Source organism: Diospyros lotus, chromosome 9, assembly GCF_014633365.1.
Source record: "Diospyros lotus cultivar Yz01 chromosome 9, ASM1463336v1, whole genome shotgun sequence".
NCBI lineage: Eukaryota > Viridiplantae > Streptophyta > Magnoliopsida > Ericales > Ebenaceae > Diospyros > Diospyros lotus.
In genome coordinates, this window is record NC_068346.1 from 3098179 (window position 1) to 3116175 (window position 17997).

General features: G+C 35.7%; 2 protein-coding genes across 2 annotated transcripts; both read right to left on the reverse strand.

Annotated features, from left to right (window-relative positions):
* Positions 1-14: 14 nt before the first annotated feature.
* On the reverse strand, positions 15-2710 carry LOC127810055 (probable UDP-arabinopyranose mutase 2). Its single transcript, XM_052349276.1, has 4 exons — positions 2223-2710; positions 971-1221; positions 701-869; positions 15-569 (listed from the first exon to the last, which is right to left on the reverse strand). Exons 1-4 carry the CDS (start codon positions 2532-2534, stop codon positions 222-224), a joined length of 1080 nt encoding a protein of 359 aa, XP_052205236.1. The 5' UTR covers positions 2535-2710; the 3' UTR covers positions 15-221.
* Positions 2711-6393: 3683 nt separating this feature from the next.
* On the reverse strand, positions 6394-9572 carry LOC127810104 (cytochrome P450 85A-like). Its single transcript, XM_052349359.1, has 9 exons — positions 9233-9572; positions 8800-9121; positions 8413-8562; positions 7944-8192; positions 7746-7832; positions 7578-7656; positions 7087-7193; positions 6794-6915; positions 6394-6670 (listed from the first exon to the last, which is right to left on the reverse strand). Exons 1-9 carry the CDS (start codon positions 9421-9423, stop codon positions 6583-6585), a joined length of 1395 nt encoding a protein of 464 aa, XP_052205319.1. The 5' UTR covers positions 9424-9572; the 3' UTR covers positions 6394-6582.
* Between the last annotated feature and the right edge of the window lie 8425 nt (positions 9573-17997).

The window sequence follows — 17997 nt, forward strand, 5'->3', positions numbered from 1 at the left end:
CTATTGGTTGAAACTTGAGCTAAAAAGACAGAATATTCATTTATTGTTCTAAACCCACGAAATGTTATGAAGCCACAACTCTGCAGACCCAATACTGGGTCGGACAAGACTGACAAGTACATGAAGCTAATTAATATAAATATTATAACTGTGTATATATATATATATTATATAACTAAAAGACAGACATATTGCTTGATATCGAATAAAGCTCTCTCTTCTCATTTCTTGGAACCGTTGGGGAGTTTGGCAGAAGAAGCCTTGGCCTTGGCGGAATTGAGGTCATCCCAGGCTTCGATCCAGGTGACCATGGCGTCGGCAAGCTTGAGGAAATATTCATCGACTTTTCCGAGCTTGTCTTTGACCTGCTTGGAGAGTTCAATGTAGCACTGTTGGACGGTGATGCAGTCCTTTGGAAGGGTCACTGCCTGGAAGAATGGGATGATATCTTCTTGCCAGTAGATGCCTTTGTACTCTTTTCTTAGGTTCACAAATGGGTTGCTTGCTTTGCTGTGCCAAATGTAGGGCAGCCCCGTCTTCACTCCCAGTCCCAGGTGGTCGCAAATCACCTACATAAACAAACAAACAACCATTCATTCCATTTAAATTACATTACAATCCGAAAAGATCATAGAGAAAGACAATTCAAGTCTGATCACGTGGAAGAAAGGACCCTGTTATTTGGTCCGATGACATGTACCTTGACGCACCAGCCAGCCCACATGTCGTCGTAGCGACCAATTGGCTGGCCATCGCCCATGAGTCCAAAGTACATGGCAGGGCCAATCAGATTGCGGTTAAATGCCAGATTCATACCGCACATGGGGAAGAGGGTACCCTTCGGTATTGTCATAACTGCATCTACATGCCTACAAAACAAACAGATACAAACAAGAATTCAAAACTCAGCCCGAGATGGATGTGTAAAGGGGTCGTGAAGTCTGTTGGCTCGGGAAGGGGAAAAAGAAACCTGGTGTTCCTCTCAAGAGGCTTGACAAGCTGTGTGGGTGCATCATAATCCGGGATGTTAAGCCACAGGCCATGAGAGACGGCAGTTGGAACACCCTCGCGCAAGCTAAAGGGGTAGCCACGAACAAAATCTGCACCTTCTCTGAAGGGATCATACAGGGTGTTGAAGAATAAGGGAGTTGATGGGCAGAGAAGATTCTTTATATGCTGCTCAAGGGCATTGATCTCTTTGCCGGTTGGGTCTTTAGCAACCTGACGATCAACACCAAGTCCACAACATTAATTCAAGCAAAAGTAACCTGAGTTGAGCAAGATGATGGTGATAATGATGATTCAACTCCCCAAGAAAAAGTATCACAGTAAAGATTTACAACGGCGCAGTTACTAAAACAGATAAAGCTAGCTGTTTGAGCATACCATACCGCAAGACCCCCAACAACCCTAACGTATGAATTCACAGTGGGAATTGTAGAGAGTTTGATGCATAGTTCATATGAACAAAAACCAAATTGTAACTTTCAATATCCATAGGTTACAAGATAATTCCTCGAAATATTACCAAAAAAAGCCGTAAAAATTGACTTCTAAGGACAGTTAGTTGCATATGCAAACACTGGGACATATATAAGAAAACTAATTGAAAAAAAGGAAAATCAAACTGCAAAATTTTCACTATTACATTATTACAACCCCTAGTTATACAAAATCCAAATATTAGATCCAGCCTAGTGCGTGAGACAAAAAGACCAAATGCCTATGCACTTGAACACTCACGTAATAAGTTGCAAAAGGAACTGACTGTTTATAATCAGGCCATGCCCTGTTTGAAACAAATAGGAACATTTAAGCATCAATACAGCTAAACTACATAATCTAAACTTCAAAATGATAACCAAACCCAAAATTATAAAATGTTGGGACTTAGGAGTCACTGAGATTAGGAAAGGCCATTATACAACCAAAATCAACCAATTGTTATGAAGACCTAATCAAGCTACTCAAAGTGCAACTAAGAGAATCCTTCAAACTGTTCCGCGACCCCATCAACCATGAAACTCACCTTAACCTCCAGCATGTTCACAAACAATGCAGATCAAATGAATGCTAAAAACACCGAAAGAAATCAACACAGTGGGACATCATAACGACCCAATTTTTCCGAAACCCAGATCTCAAAAAGCCATGACAAATAGATCTGTCAAACTATCCACACATTAAAAAAAAAAAAAAAGAACAGAAAAAGAAGGGCTTACAAAGCAGTCGTCGTCAATGGTGTAGATATACTTCTTCTTGGAGACCATGTAGCCGAAGCAGCGACAAGCAGAGTCCTTGAAGGAAATGCAGGAAGCCCTGGGACCCAAAATCCTGTTAATGTCGTTCCTGTTGTAGAGCTCGTAATCGAAGCCTTCAGGGACTTTGATGGTCTTCGACGGGTCGCCATCCTGAACTATGATGAGATGGTAAGGTTGGAAGAAGGGCCTCCACATCTCCAAGAAATCCAGGTTCCGAATTGTGGGTATCACGATGTCGAGTTCGTCTTTCAGAAGAGGAGTAGGAGACGCCATTGCAGAGAGAGAGAGAGAGAGAGAGATTTGGGTGGTGGTGAAGATGGAGTAAGGCTGATGTGCACAGGCAGATGCATATATAGATGGATATTTATAGGCAATGGGTTGGATTGGAATGAATAGAGAATCAATGTTTATCTTTACATGGTGGAGGACTTGTTCATGTGCCCGGTGAATTTGGCGTGCCCTTCAAAATTAAGACTCCTTTCTCTATTATCTCTCCATCAATATCAACGTTAATTATCTCCAAGGTGGGTCCCATCATATTCTTTGATTAATCTTATATTATTATTATTATTATTTAATTTTTGACTCGATTTTGAACTAATTATAATTTAATTAAATTACATATATTAACTTAAAAGAACTTGAGAGCTAGTGTATTATGTCATCATCCAATATTTCTAGGTACTTTTTTACCCATCTCTTTGACTTAATTGCAAGCTACTTCTAATGTAAGCCAATCACATGCAACCCATTTATTAAATAAATTAGGCAAGACTACAAATGGGGGGTTGGGCACCCTCCAAGATAGGCTGAAGTGCACTAAATTAAGAAGATAATAATGTGTTTGTACCCAATATAAGAATATTTTAGTTATTTTGTGCTATTTGTCTCTCTATTTGGTTCGAGTCGTCGAAATCAATCAATATGACCCGCTTGGGTTTAATGTAAACAAAGAAGTGGGGTTGGGTTGGAAGTGTTGTTGGGGATGGGAAGCTTTTGCTGCGCGAAGAAAGGAATGCATGTGGATGGTAAGGCACTGATTTATGGTACAAGTAAAACTAATGTTGAGTGACAAATGACTTAATTTGGAATCCTTTGACGATCCTAAATTCCTGTGTGCGCGCGACACCACACACCACGCAACACATGACACGATCTGCCAAAGGGAACTTGCATTTGCATGCATGGCCATGACCAGTCACATGCCACCCTCTCTCTTTTCTGCAAAAACAGAATAGTTTAATCAACATCTTAAAAATATCACACGGTGGGCGTGCGATCCTGGCCTCTGCACGCCAACTGTATGATCGAATGCGTCAACGAAACAAAAGTTAGGCTTAAAGCAATATTAGTCTCTAAACCTAACACAAGTGTAGTGTGAGTGGGAGGAGACTAGACTGGCCAGCCAGCACTTGTCAACGTTCTGAGAACGTGTGAGAGAGAGAGAGAGGCGGCGTTGAAGTTGAAGATTCATATTTGTTAGGCGAATCTTCACGCCATGAGAGAGGGGCGCCAGCCACTGCCCGGCGATGCCCGCGCTTATGCTTCGGGCGCGATGTGCGCTACTCGCCCGACTTCACGTTATTCTTGCTTTACTATTATCTTGGAATAAAAATATATATACAAAAACAACCAAAATTAAATACACTCGTACTCGAATTATAGAATTGTAAGATTTTAAAAATAATTAAAAATATTATTTAATTTATATAAATATATATTTATAATAATATAATTTTATAAAAAATAAATTAATATTATTTAATAACATGATTATCACAACCTTATTCCTAATACATGTACCTATAATCAATTTTTTTAATATTAACTCATATATAATGTAAATTTTTATAAGTCTGCAACTTAATATAAATAAACATAACATATATTGTTAAACTTCTACTTTATAAGTATAAAATGCAAACTAAAATAAATCATTAGTAGAAAATACAAACTAAACTAAATCATTGTTACTCATCGACAACAACAGTCGTAGCACCAAACATTCATAGCTGTGACTATGCTAAATTGATTCATGTTGCACAGAGAGGAACAACGTGACAGTCAATTCAATTCATGTGTGTGAAATGTGAATCAAGTCAATTGTCAGCGTTATGGACTCACGACGACTCAGCCAATGGCCCTACAACTTGTATTTGTGAATCGACGATGGCATCGAGCAATCGATGTTGTGAATTGACGACAACATTGAGCAACCATGTAACAAGGGGGAATAAGAACTGAAGATTGTTTGAGACTTGAGAAAAAAATAAGAGTTTGTAGAATCACAAATGCAAAAGGCAACCCTCGAATTATAATCCATCTCTAAGCTTGTAGTGAGTCAAAAATAAAATCGTTGAAATCGTATGTTTACTTGCGATTTCAACAATTTTTATCGAGTTAAATTGTGATTCACTCTAATTTTACCTCAATTTTGATTTTATTTTACGCTTTAAACCGTTTGGAGGTTATTAACACGTAAAATCATACACGTTGGATCGCGATTTTAACTACGATTCGGGTTATAAAATATTTTAAATACTCTTAATAATTCTTTGTTTCTATACACTTTATTAAAGGGCATTTAAAATATTTTATAATCTAAATTAAAAGGACAAATACAATTCAAACTAAAAATAATTTTATTCATAAAATAGAAATAAGTTAAACTCAACATTTAACTCATTCACACGAAAATTAGTGTCATGTTAGGATTGAATCATATTTTAGCATACTTTTCAACACGAAAATTTCTCTTTAACGGATGATGATTGAGAAGCAATCTTTAGTTGAGAGTGGATAGATGCACCATCCAGGCCTAATCTGGTATATCTCTCATGGTCCAATTTTGGCCAATCTCTTTAGGCCTAATCTCGGCCCATCCCTCATGACCCGATCTTGGCCCTATTTTGGCCCTGCTCCAACCTACAGTAGCATTATTATAGCCTCCACTAGATATCTGCGTACCCACTCTAGATCACATCCTCATTAATGATGGATCTAATTCACATTAATGAGGGTCTCATTGACACCAAATTGCGACTTGGGAACCTCCACCAACGTCAGATACTTAGTCTCATCATTTGCAAATGCACGACGTATGCATGCAGAATGACGTCTTCTCCTCTTATATCAACTAGCTCTTTTGGCCAAGGTATGTTGTGCTCTCTAATCTATTGATGCATCGTTATTTCTTTACTTTCTTACTCACTCGAACGTCGGAGTGCTTGTAGGTGCTAGCGGCCCCCCGGACTGACCCATTACTGGAGCCGCTCCCTGCCATTGTAATCCCGTCTCCGACCACTCCCTGAAGAAACATCGATATCGTTCTCGATTTGACTTATAATTATTAGAGAATTGGCTTGTGTTACATATATATATATATATAAGTTAAATAAAAATTCATTACATAATGTTTGATACTTCTAGTGTACTTTTTAATTTTTTAGATAAAATTTTAAATAAAATAATTATTGGTATAGTAATAAAGTTATTTGAAAAACGGATTAACATCAAGAAATTAGGAGTTCAAATTTTATTGGCACAATTAATTTTTATTTTTTAATTAATATACGTAAAAAAAATATTTAAAAAAATACTTTATTGATAGGTTTACGTATTAGTCCCCCATCTCAAACCTATCTTGCGTTTCAAAAACACATCGCCTAATGAAATGTAAATGGGCTTGCAAGGCCTGCATTAGTTATTTTTAAATTTTTCAATCTTCTGTAATGGGCCTGTCTGGACCCATATTGCTGGGCTTTTAGCCCACAACAAGTTCTTTTTTCAGCCGAAAGCCATTTTATATAAAAATTGTCTTCTCTTTTCTTAAATTAAAAAATGTTACTTCATCACCTAAAAATACCACTAAATATGACACTTTTATATTGGATTATATTATATATTTAATTAATATGTAGTATATAAATACATTAAGTTATTAGTACCACGCTCTTAAATGTCTAAATAACATTTCACACAAGCATTTTTTGTTAATTTGGACTAAAATTCTTATCTCCAAAAAATCTCTAAATGGATCTACGCCTTATAAACCTAATATATATATATATATATATAGAGGGAGAGAGACAACAATCTTAATAGGATTATCTATTTGTATCTCTATCTCTACACATGATAAAGTTTTCTTGCCTTTCATCAAATCTATTAAGATTGATTTTGGAGTTGAACAAACAAGTTAGCAAAAATGAGAAAATCCCAATTCCATTCAGTCTCTAATGTGTTAGAAGATCAAATCATTTTACAGCCCTAATTGTTGCTTCTAGGATTCTATACAACTTCTCTTCTGTACAATACAAAATTAGTAGCTTGAGATCCTAATGTGCAGCCCATTTGGTGCCTCAACTCTTGGAAATCTCATTAGCTTTTCTCCCCCTACTTCTTCCCAACTGCATTCAAGATACCCAATTTCAGAAAATAAGGAAAAAGAGTCCTTTTGAGTAAAATTATGTACAAAATCGACCCTGGTGAAGTAAAAACAAGGAGAAAAGACAATGAAATCAAGGGGGTACCTGTATCTAGTTACAAAGTAATGAAGGAATACAGAAATCTCTGCAATTCCAAGTTCCTTTCCTGGGCACTGCCTGGTGCCGCCTCCAAATATGAAATAGTTTTGAGACTCTGAGCTCTTATCCTGGCATTTAGCAGCCATATACCAATCAATCACTTGTCTTACTTCTTGGCATGATTTAATCAAAGATATTTAGATCACTTTTTGAGATTTTCTTTTCTCTTTTTTGATGTATAGATATTAATGAGTCACATCATTCTGTTTGAAAATTCTGAGTGATCACTCAGTACTTACCATCCATCTCCATGGATTGAAGGTAAAGGGCTCAGGATAGAGGTTTGGATTGTAATTAATCTCTCTTGTGTAAACGTATATTCTCCATCCTTTGGGAATTAGAAAGCCTGCAGAACCAAAAGAGAAACTGCTGTGACCATATATATACTTTGTTGATCAAACCTTAATCTATATTGGAAAGTAAGCTCTTGCTCTTGTGGTGGAATGATGAAAAAGGAAGATTAAGCATTCCCCTTTTTCTTAACAATGTCTTTGTTTCAATGATTAGGTTCAACAAACGTGGGCCATCAATGGAATGTTCTGGCTGGAATGGTAGGTTTCCCATGTGGATCTTTAAAGGGTAGGGGCCAATGAAGAAGATGATCCCAATTCCATTCTTTATTCTGCTTCTAAATACTCTTTTCAGGAAAAAGAAAGAAAAAAAGTGGACCATTTTGCATAATATAAAACTTATCAGGAGTAAAAAACATTATTGATAGCTAGTGGCTCACCATTGAGCTCCATGTCTTGAGTAGTCTTCCTCAGAACCCCATTAACAATGGTAGCCAATCTTGATGTCTCTAATATCACCTGCATCATGGCAATTCATTAAGCTCAACCCTTTTCATGGAATTGGAACTTTTCCGGGAAATTTTGGATCAATATCTCAGAACACTTACAGCTCTAGTAAACTTCATAGACTTGTAATCATTCCAGTCGATTGGATCTTGAGGCCTCTTCCTTTCCCTTATTACGAAATGCTCATTCTGAAACAGCAGCAGAAGCAGCCCAGTTAGATTCACAAACAGAAGAACACAAAGAAGTAAAACAATGGGCAATCTATTGTTAAAGGCAGAGAAAAGAAAGTGGGAACTGACTCTTAGTTCCTGAAGAACATTGGGGTGATCGTGGAGATACTTGATAGCCATCATAGAAGTAGTTGAAACAGTTTCATATCCAGAGTACAAGATGGTAATCATTTGATCGATTATCTCTTCATCAGTTAGGCTGTGTCTGGTTTCTTCACCAGCCATTAACATTCCAAGCATGTCATTATGGGCCTTTTCAGGAGCTCTTCTTCTCTCCTCTAAAAGTTTCTCCAAGATGCTCACTATCTTCTTTCTCGCCTGTCACACATCCATCTCAGATGAAAACCAACACAGCCAACCAAAAACTGGGTTTTGCTTGGTTATGGTTGCTGTGTGTGTGTGTGTGTGTGTGTGTGTGTGTGTGTGTATTTTCTTTATTTCTGATGATTTCATGAACTAAAATTAAAAGGGTCAATTCACTGAACATGTTGAACTTGTATAAATAACAAGAGACAGAGATGAAGTGTGGAAAACTTACTTGGAATCCTCCGTGGTAGTTTGTCCCTGGAAGGTTGATGGGCAGAGAAAGAGTTCCCAGCACAAGCTTGAAGAATTCAGGCATGAATTCTAGAGCCATTGAGACGGATTCTGGACCAGCAATCTGGTTAAGCGAGGAGAGGAAGGCCATCTGACCCACCAAAAATGGAAAGATGTCAAAACAGAGGAAAATGAGCAAATGAAGCTAAATTGGAAAGTGGGTTTTTCTGGGTATGAATCAATCGAGTGAAAACATGCAAAATGAGCAAATTAAGCTAAATTAAAAACTGGGTTTGAATTGCCTTCTGAGTAAAAACTGAGGAAATGAGCAAAATTAACTAAGATTGAGGAGATGGATTTTTGTGGGTTATGGATTTTGCAATCAAACCTGTTTAGTTTTTTCTTGAATGTCAATGAGGTTGCCGTCCCAATTGGAGAGGTGGGATCTGATGTAGCGATCAATCTTGGGGAGGAGATGGGCTCGGATGATGGAGGGGCTGACAAGGGCAAGCAATGCCCCTCTCATGTACTTGTGGGTGGAGCCATGAACAGCCGCAATGTTACACTTGCCTAGAATGTCAAGCATGGACTGTGGGTAGCCCGGAACAAGCCCTTTCGCTTCATTCATCAGCACATATCTGTTCACATCTGCATCCATGGAAACTATGGTAGGGCAGCCCAGTATGTGGGATTTGAACAAATTCCCATACCTGCCAACAAACCAACATTATTGTCAACAAAGAAATTAAGAACCACAAATATCTATGAATCTTCCCAAGTATATATGCGTGTGTGTGAGTTGTTTAAACATGCTTCTTGACCTTGCCCTCTGGTTTTTCATGAAATTGGGGCCTTGCTTGAGGAACTCGGTGGTTTCGCCGAGGACTGGCCAGCCCATGGTGCCGGGAGGCAAGCCTTTCTTGCTGTACTTGACTTGGTTCCATCTCAACAAAGCTGCGCAAAGAGAAAGCGCCAAGACCAGAAGGCCAAGAGCCACCATGAGAACAGCCATTTCTAATTTTGCCCTCTCACCCACTTCACAGAGAGAGAGAGAGAAAGAGCTGTTACAATGAGGAGGGCTTGCTCCTTCTTGTCTCAGCTTGCCAGAAGAATACTATATGCGTGCGTATATATATAGGCATATTGGCAGAGAGAGAGAGAGAGAGAAGGAGCATATAGTCCAAAGAAGCGTGCAAGCAACTGGAGAAAGGGACCATGGGCAAGCAATAAAAGCATAGGTAGTAGTAAATGACTGCGTTGGTGACACCACCTCCACGTAGCATCAGATCAATCTTTTAAATGATTTTCTACTTAATAGATTTGAGTTAGAAAACAGTACTAATACTAAATGTGTAAATGAAAAAGAAAGGCAGAGGCAACAATAAATGTGGGGCGCCACATCTTAGCAGGCAAAGCGGTTGAATGAAGAAGTGGGGAATTGAAGAGCTTCCCCTTGGAGGGAACTTTAATTTTTTGCTTTGATTGAAGAGCAACTACCTGCCCATATAGCCCATATCCCATATCCCATATGGATGCAAATTTGGTATGGATCCACATGTGTGGATGGGGAGAATCGAGATGTCATGTTGATGGCTTGAATGGAATGGAGGGAAGACGCCCTTATGTGTGTCACTCGCTCGCACACTCAGTGTGGTTAAACTTATATTTTTTGAACTCATATTTTTATTTTTATGCTTTCATATTTTTTTATATAATTATTTAAATTTCTCGTTGTTTTGATTATATGTTGAATAATACATTTTTTAAGTAATTACATACGTTACTAGCATGCAATATATGTGCATTAAAATACTCAAATTATCGTATCTAAAAAGTAGCCAACAACAAAGTAAGGGAAGTAGTCGACGACAACTATAGAGGATGAAGGAGGTTTGTTCAATGTCGCAAACCACCATCAGCCCCTCGTAGTCATCATTGACCGTATCAATCACTATTTCTGATAATTGTGACTGTTCATGTGTCTTCTTCAATCATCATGACAAATCGTCGGTCTTTTCTTGTCTAAGAGACCTCTTGATTCATCTTTTTTTATCATAGTCTTCTTAGTCGACGATGCCTTCGACCATTTGTCTTCTTCTTCAATTGCAACAACCGATATTCCGTTCAACCAGTTCGTCTTTCTGGATTGATGACTCCTTCACCTCTATGCCTTCCACTACCACCAACGATGACCTCTGTACCTTTTGCCATCGTCCATGCCTTTTTACCATCAATTGTTGTATGCCATAGTCAATAGTCATCTTCATCTTCTGCCATAGTTGTTGGCTTGCACCTTCTCCTCTATTCTCTATACTCGTCACTTGCTACCTCTTTTGCCTAATTATTAGCTGTTTCTTATCTTGCCACACTATCTACCCAACCTTGTTGCCAGCCACCAGCCTCATTGCCAACCACCATCTTCGTTAATCCTTCACCCTCTGTAAAATCTCCTTTTTCTCAACTCATTTTCTTCTCCAATTTCTATATCCCAATGTATGCCAACCATTAAAGGAATAAGTTGTGGCAGATAATGGTCGACAATGAGAATAATTTGGGCATTTCAGGGTGCAGGTGTTACACACTAACTCAATTTTGATAAGGTGTGCAATTGATTGAAAATTGCATGGTCTAATGATATAATTGAATTAATGAAAAAATCAAATAATCATGCAAAATAAAAATATAAAAATACAAGAAAAAAATATGAGTTTGGCCGTCCACAAAGAGTTTCACAATTTCATACGTATACTAAATGATAGTTCAACATCAATGTTTAAATAAGATATATAAAAATATTTTTTTTAAAAAAATTTATACCATTAAAATATAATATATAATATATATATATATAATATATTATCAAGCCACATGCTTACCAAAGTAGGGTTGAGAGAGAGACAACGCATTCAGAGAATCAATGCTTCACGTGTTCATCAACATCTCATCTGCCCATGTAAATTACCCAACCAAAATCATATCATTATTATATAAAATAATAAGGTAAATTTTATGTGTCACCAGTTTAAAAATATATATATTTAATATTTTTGTTCTTTTAGAGTATATAAATTAATTATTTTACTCCAATGAACATTAACCCAACATATAAATTCAACATTTTATTTATGTTTTAAAATAACCCTATCTTTATTTCTTTCTTATATTTTAAATTCATCATGAAATGTATTGAAATATTTCATTTAATTAGACCATTTATCAATTGAGAAATGTTCTTTTAGTCGCATCGAATTTATCCGATATGAGCATACATGGGAGAAAGGGGATCACGCCCCCTCTTTGATTTTACCTATGTTGGATAAACGTTACGTTACTCGAATTGAATAATATAATAATTTTGTCTATAAATAAATTTTATTAAAAAAATATTAAATATCAGTGACCTAATTGGTATACCATTTATGTTATATAAAATATTCTTCACCTTATATAATATGTTTGAATATAGTAGCATTTCCAACATATTCGAGGGTAAATTGCTCATATACCCGATATGATTTGGACATTTTTGTTCAAACATTCCCTATAGTATATTTTTGGTCAAATTAGTTATTATACTTTTGTTAAATTGCCACACTACCCCTTATACTTTTGTCAAATTAGAAAAAGCCTCATATTGAATCCCTCGTTGGCAAGATTGTTAAAATAAAGATTTTAACTAAGATCGAAAGAGAATTCATAAAATCAAATCTTAAACTTAAATCATAAAATTATAAGATTTTAGAGAAAATTAAAAATAACCTATGATCTATGTAAATATAAGTTTATAATGACATCATTTTATAAAAAATAGATTAATATTATTTAATAACGTGATTATTTTAACTTTATTCCTTATTTTGAATGAAATACATGTTATTTATTTCAAAATAACTTCATCTATCAATTTTAAAAATACTAAATAATAAGAAATTTTTAAATATCAAGTCAATTTATCATCATTCATCTATTCATAATGAAAGTTTTGAATATTACAAGCAATAATTATAATAAAAACTCGAACAAACATTCAATTATTTAAGGAAATCAATAATAATTCACTTTCAAGTTAAGGAAACTAATAATAATCAAATTAATGAAGGCAAATGAAAAATAAGCAAATGAAGCTGTGGGGATCAATGAATCATACTAAGAAATTGTAAAAGAAATCGAATCATATCAAGAAATTGGAAAAGAAGAAACAAATAAAGAATTGTAAAAGAAGAAACATACGAAGTTGTACACCCTCTTATTGATTGTGAGATTGAGCAATCGAAGTTGTGAATTGATTCGTGTTACATGGAAATGGACACTCAGTAAGCGAGCACGAAAACGTCAATTTGTGTATGCGAATTGACGGTGGTTTAGCTTGTAGTTTGTTCTTGTGAATCAACAACAATACCAAGCAATCGAAGTTGTAAATCGACGATAACACTTAGCACCAAACAACCATGCAACAAGGAGGAACGATAGAAGACTGTGGCGAAGGTGCTTGAGAGAGATAAGGGTTCGTAAAGGCAGAGGGTATCCCTCGAATTTGAATTAATAATATTCTAATTAGAGATGAATTTTTTTTTGTTTCTAATCTTTCTGTGCATGAAAGCTGAAATTGGTAAAATCGTTGTTTAACTCAAAATTCTACTGATATTACCTAGTTGAATCAGGATTCACTCAGATTCTACTACAATTTAAATTTTATACGAGCGTTGAGTTGTTTAGAGATTCCTAACACATAAAATTATAAGAGTTGAATCGAGATTTTGATAACCATGCTCATTGGGTTCCAATATTGAAACCTTGATGGTTCTAACCATAGTTGGAACTCAAGGATAAAGAAAAGAGGAGAGAGGCAGTGTGAGGCAACTTTAATAGTAATGTTTAGACAGAGAAAATGATGATGGTTCTAGTGATGGCGTGCAAACAAGTAAAAGAGAAATGGATCTAACAAAAGAGTTGGTTAGACTGGTCCTCAATGACCAAATTTGATAGAGAAATTTGTTAGCGGTATAGTCAGACTTAGCCTCAACAACGATAAATCTAAAAAAGGAGTCGATGGCGACATGAAAACTAAGGTCAACAAAACGAAAGCTAAAGAAATTATGGTTGGTCGTCTTTCTCTTCTTTCCTTCCTTTTCTTTCTCTTTCAATTATTGGTTTCAACAATAGTTGCATCTAATAGATAGAACTTATCTTAATATTGATCGATGATTTTTTTATTTATTTTATACTTTTAGTTTTAATTTTTTTAATTAGAGAGATTAAATGTAATTTTGTGCTAATCTCATCTAATTGATGAATATTGACAATTTAACAAAAAATAAAAAAATAAATAAAAAGTACTTAAACCGAAACTCCAAAACATGGGAGATTATATTCAAATGAGTAGTAGAAGAAGTTTTTAACTATGAATCCAACCTCCCAGGTAGACTGACAATTGTCAAATGCAGCCGTCTGAGACTAAGACTGAAAGCGGTCGGCTGTAATTCCCAGTAGGAATGCCATTTGTTTAGAATACTCGACGTCATCAAAGCCTCGAAGATCACATGCGAACAGAACCACTGGTGTCGGCTGCGACGAGCCACCGGATTAAGATTACGATAATTCATGATGACGACGACGACGACGACGACGACTCGGGAGCTGTTAAATCACTGAATTCCTAGCCACAAGGCAAAGCCTTCAAAACAAAACACACACTGTTTAGCCACAATGCAATTTCTAATAAAAGTCCAAATATTTCCAATTTCATCTTCATCATTTGAATTCATCACAAACCCATTAATCAGGCCGGCTCAAGGGCTTTGAGCGCCCTAGGCCATTACTAGGGGACTTCTAAAAAATAATTAAATTTATTAAAAAAATATTTTTTAAATATAAAATTACTAATTAAAATTTTATATTTTAATTTAGAAAGTAATTTTTTTAATTAATAATATAGTCAAATTATTTAATTTTTTTGTGACATAATTGAACGTAAATAAGATTTTATTAATTTTAATTTTAAAAAACTTCTTTCAATTGAAGTTACATTAATAAAAATGATTAATAATATTCTTTAAGCTATCCATGTACTAGGAAAAAAAAAAATCTTTTTATAAAATTTAGTATCGTGTTTTTATTTTTATGATTAAAATTTCTTTTAAAATTTGTAATTTTAAAAATAAATATAAATCATCAATATCAAATAGTATATCATATTTTAGAAAAATTTTAAAATTTAAACAAATTTTCTTCAAATTACCATCATCAAGTAATTTTAATTTTTCTACATTATAAAAAAAACTAAATAGGAAAAATAATTCTTTTTTCTAAAGAAAATAATTAATTTTAAAAAATTCTGCTATAGATAATTTCATCTATTTCAATTTCATTCTCATCAATTTTGTTAAAAAATATAATTTAAGGAGAAATCATATATATAGAGAGAGAGAGAGAGAGAAGTAGGCGAGAGTCTGAGGCAGTGCCTAGCCTTCTTAAAAAATATGATTTTGGGCCCCTCTCTTAGTGGCAATGCAGCAAGGTTGGCTATCACTACACTTTTGGGGCTCCCCTCTCGATGGTAGTGCAACAACCCCCTAAAGCACTGAAGCTTCAAAGCTAGCTGTTGTTGTAATTTTGGACCTCCCCTTTTTGGAGGTCCTAAACATAAATCTTAATGGCTCGTGTCTTAAGTCTCGACCCCCCCCCCCCCCCCCCCCCCCCCCCTACCATTAATACATCACAAATGTTATATCTAATCATTAATTTAAGTGGTGTGTGTCTTAAATGTTGTTAATACATGACGCAAAGATTTACGACGTGTGTTCAAAAATTTAATTATATATTTATATTAAATTATGTAATTATTTGTGACTATTCGAGAGATTAAGTCTTAAATTTGACTCGCATCTAACTTATTTGTCATCTAAGGGGTACAAATGAATTATAATTTGTTTTTAAAAAAAAAAGATAATTCAAATAAAAGTTATAGTTAGTGTGGTTTCGAGTTTCTCGTGTTATAAAAATTATTATTTATCAAAATTAATAATGAGAAACAGGAAACGGTGGTGACAGTTTTATACGGAACGGATGAAAGGGAAAAATTGGCGTATAGAAAGTTGTTCCCTGTGATGACGACGGCGACGTGGAGTCTAATCGGAGGGATGAACGCGACGTGTGCTTGAGATCACAACAAGACGCTTGCCTTTTGTCTCGTAACTGGCGATTCATCCCTTCCGCTCTCCTCTCTCTCTCTCTCTCTCTCTCTCTCTTTCGCTCTGACTCTTCTTCTCGCTAAATCACGGCAATCAATCAGTGTCTTTTTGTCCCAAAGCCAAAGCCAAAGGCAATGGCGGCACAAAAATTTAATTCCGACGGCGACCTGAAAGAACGCTTTTCAGATCCGCCGGCACATCCCTGGCGAACAGATCTCGCGTTAGGCGCTTATTCATTCAGGTACGGACACTATTTCCTTGCGATTTGATGAAGTAATTGTATTTTTACAGCATTATTATATATTATATACACACATGGAAGAGGAAAGATCAAATATGTTCAAAGTAAATACGGGGGAAAACGGAAATCAAACGTGTTGGTGTTGCCGACAAAGGGAAAAGGAACCTGATAGATGCAGGAAGAGAAGCGATGGACGCGGACAGTTGCTCTTTGATTTTTGTTTTATTTTAATTCTGATGAGTTTGGCGGAGTGGTGGTGGCTCATTGGCCGTGGGCCACCGCCTCTGGATTAGACGGCCAGCGATCTCTCAATGATGGAGGTCAATTCTTCATTTTGAAATTAGATAAATTCAATTCTTCATTTTGGGGTTAGACAAAAAAAAGAAAAAGAAGAAGAAAACAAATAATGTTATATATAATATATATATATCATGACGTTAGGAAGGAAGAAAATAAATGAGAGCATGTTTGTTGATAAGAGAAGAATGTGCAGTAGCCACACGTACGCGTGGAAAAGCACATTGAATATATGTGATGTGAATGCAATGAATGCATTAAAGAGGATTCCAGTTTGCACGAGGGCCTCTATTTTGTTCTTTTCTGTTCTGGCCGGACCCTCCCCTTTCCTTTGTTTTCTTTCAATTATCGCATTGCCCAATTACAACTATTCAGTTCAGATCAGAAAAAAAAGAAGTCTTTTTAAGTCACCCAGGATTCATTTCGCTATGATAAGTAGATTGAAATGGGTAGGGTGAGCAACGTTTCGATCCAATCAAAATAATCGAATCAATTTGATTGAAATTTTTGGTTCGATTTCATTCAGCTCAAGTTGTAAGTTGATTTGATTTCTAAAACATTTAATATATTAGAATAATTCTTAAATTTATTTTGATCATTTCATATTTTATTTTTATTTTAATAAACATTATCTACAAAAATAAAAATAATTAAATCGATGAAGATGTTTAAAATGGGGTCGTTTTTCTATTTTGTTATTTTGCTTCTTCGGTCCTGTTGGGAGACTGACTGAATTGAGCTGTTAAGACATTGAAACGTCACATGAGACAGTGAAATGTCCCTGGGTGGTGTTTCATGAGACCCTCAGTACTAGTTGTCCTCCCCAAGTTTGTGTGGCTGCAGATTTGATACTTGGTGGTGTTTCATGAGCGCAAGCATTGCTTTCTTGTTCACTGTGGATGAAATGGTCAGCCATTTGGCTTTTTTTAACTCCCATCACTTGTGAGCTATTCATGATTGAGTTCTAATGCAGGCAGGTAAAGGCAACTTTTCTTTTTCAAGTAATTATTATTATTTTTTTTCTAAAACCTTAATATAAACTATTATGTCAATTAATATGTATTCAAATAATAATCTAATTAATCTCACACATTACATTACACCAGTGGCATGCAAAGTATGCTTACCTACAACACGTAGGGATTTATCATAAAGTATTGTTGACATAATAGCATTCTCCAATATATCTCCTCAGTTTACTCATCAACAATCACCTCTCTTGTTCACCACAAACACTTCCCCATAAATCTAATCCTAAATCTCATCCGAATTTAGAAACAGATCTAAAAGAAGATTGATCTTAGATCTATAAATCATTTCAACCCTCCTCCTCCCAAATGAGCTAGACTAGGGGAGAGCTGAATCTGGGAAGGTTGCAGCTCGTGCTGCCCCCTAAATTTGTCCCTGCATATTATATAAAATTACATAATTTCATGTCTGTATTAGAGAATGACTTTGGGTTAGAGAATAAAAATTTCATGTCTGTATTTTAAATTCTTTTAGAGTAAATATTAAAAGACATAATATTTATATGTATAATATTCAATTATTATAATTTTAAAAGTTGAGGGAGGGAGGGGGGGGGACCATTGCCCGCCTTTTAAGTACATGTACTTCTGCCCCTGTTGGCAATGCAATGGACTTAACGATGAACAAAATTGTAAGTTGGCGAAGGACTATGAATAGGAAGCTATAAGCTGTGCCCAAAAGAGTGTGCTTCCGTCCAACAGCATAATGCAGAAGAATCATTGCTTTTAGTTGGATCCACTCGAAAAGAACCCCCCATGTGTTAAAAGGCCCTCAATTATATTTGTTTAGATGCTTAATTGCTTCTCCTTTCTCTTCATTTAAAGTTGTA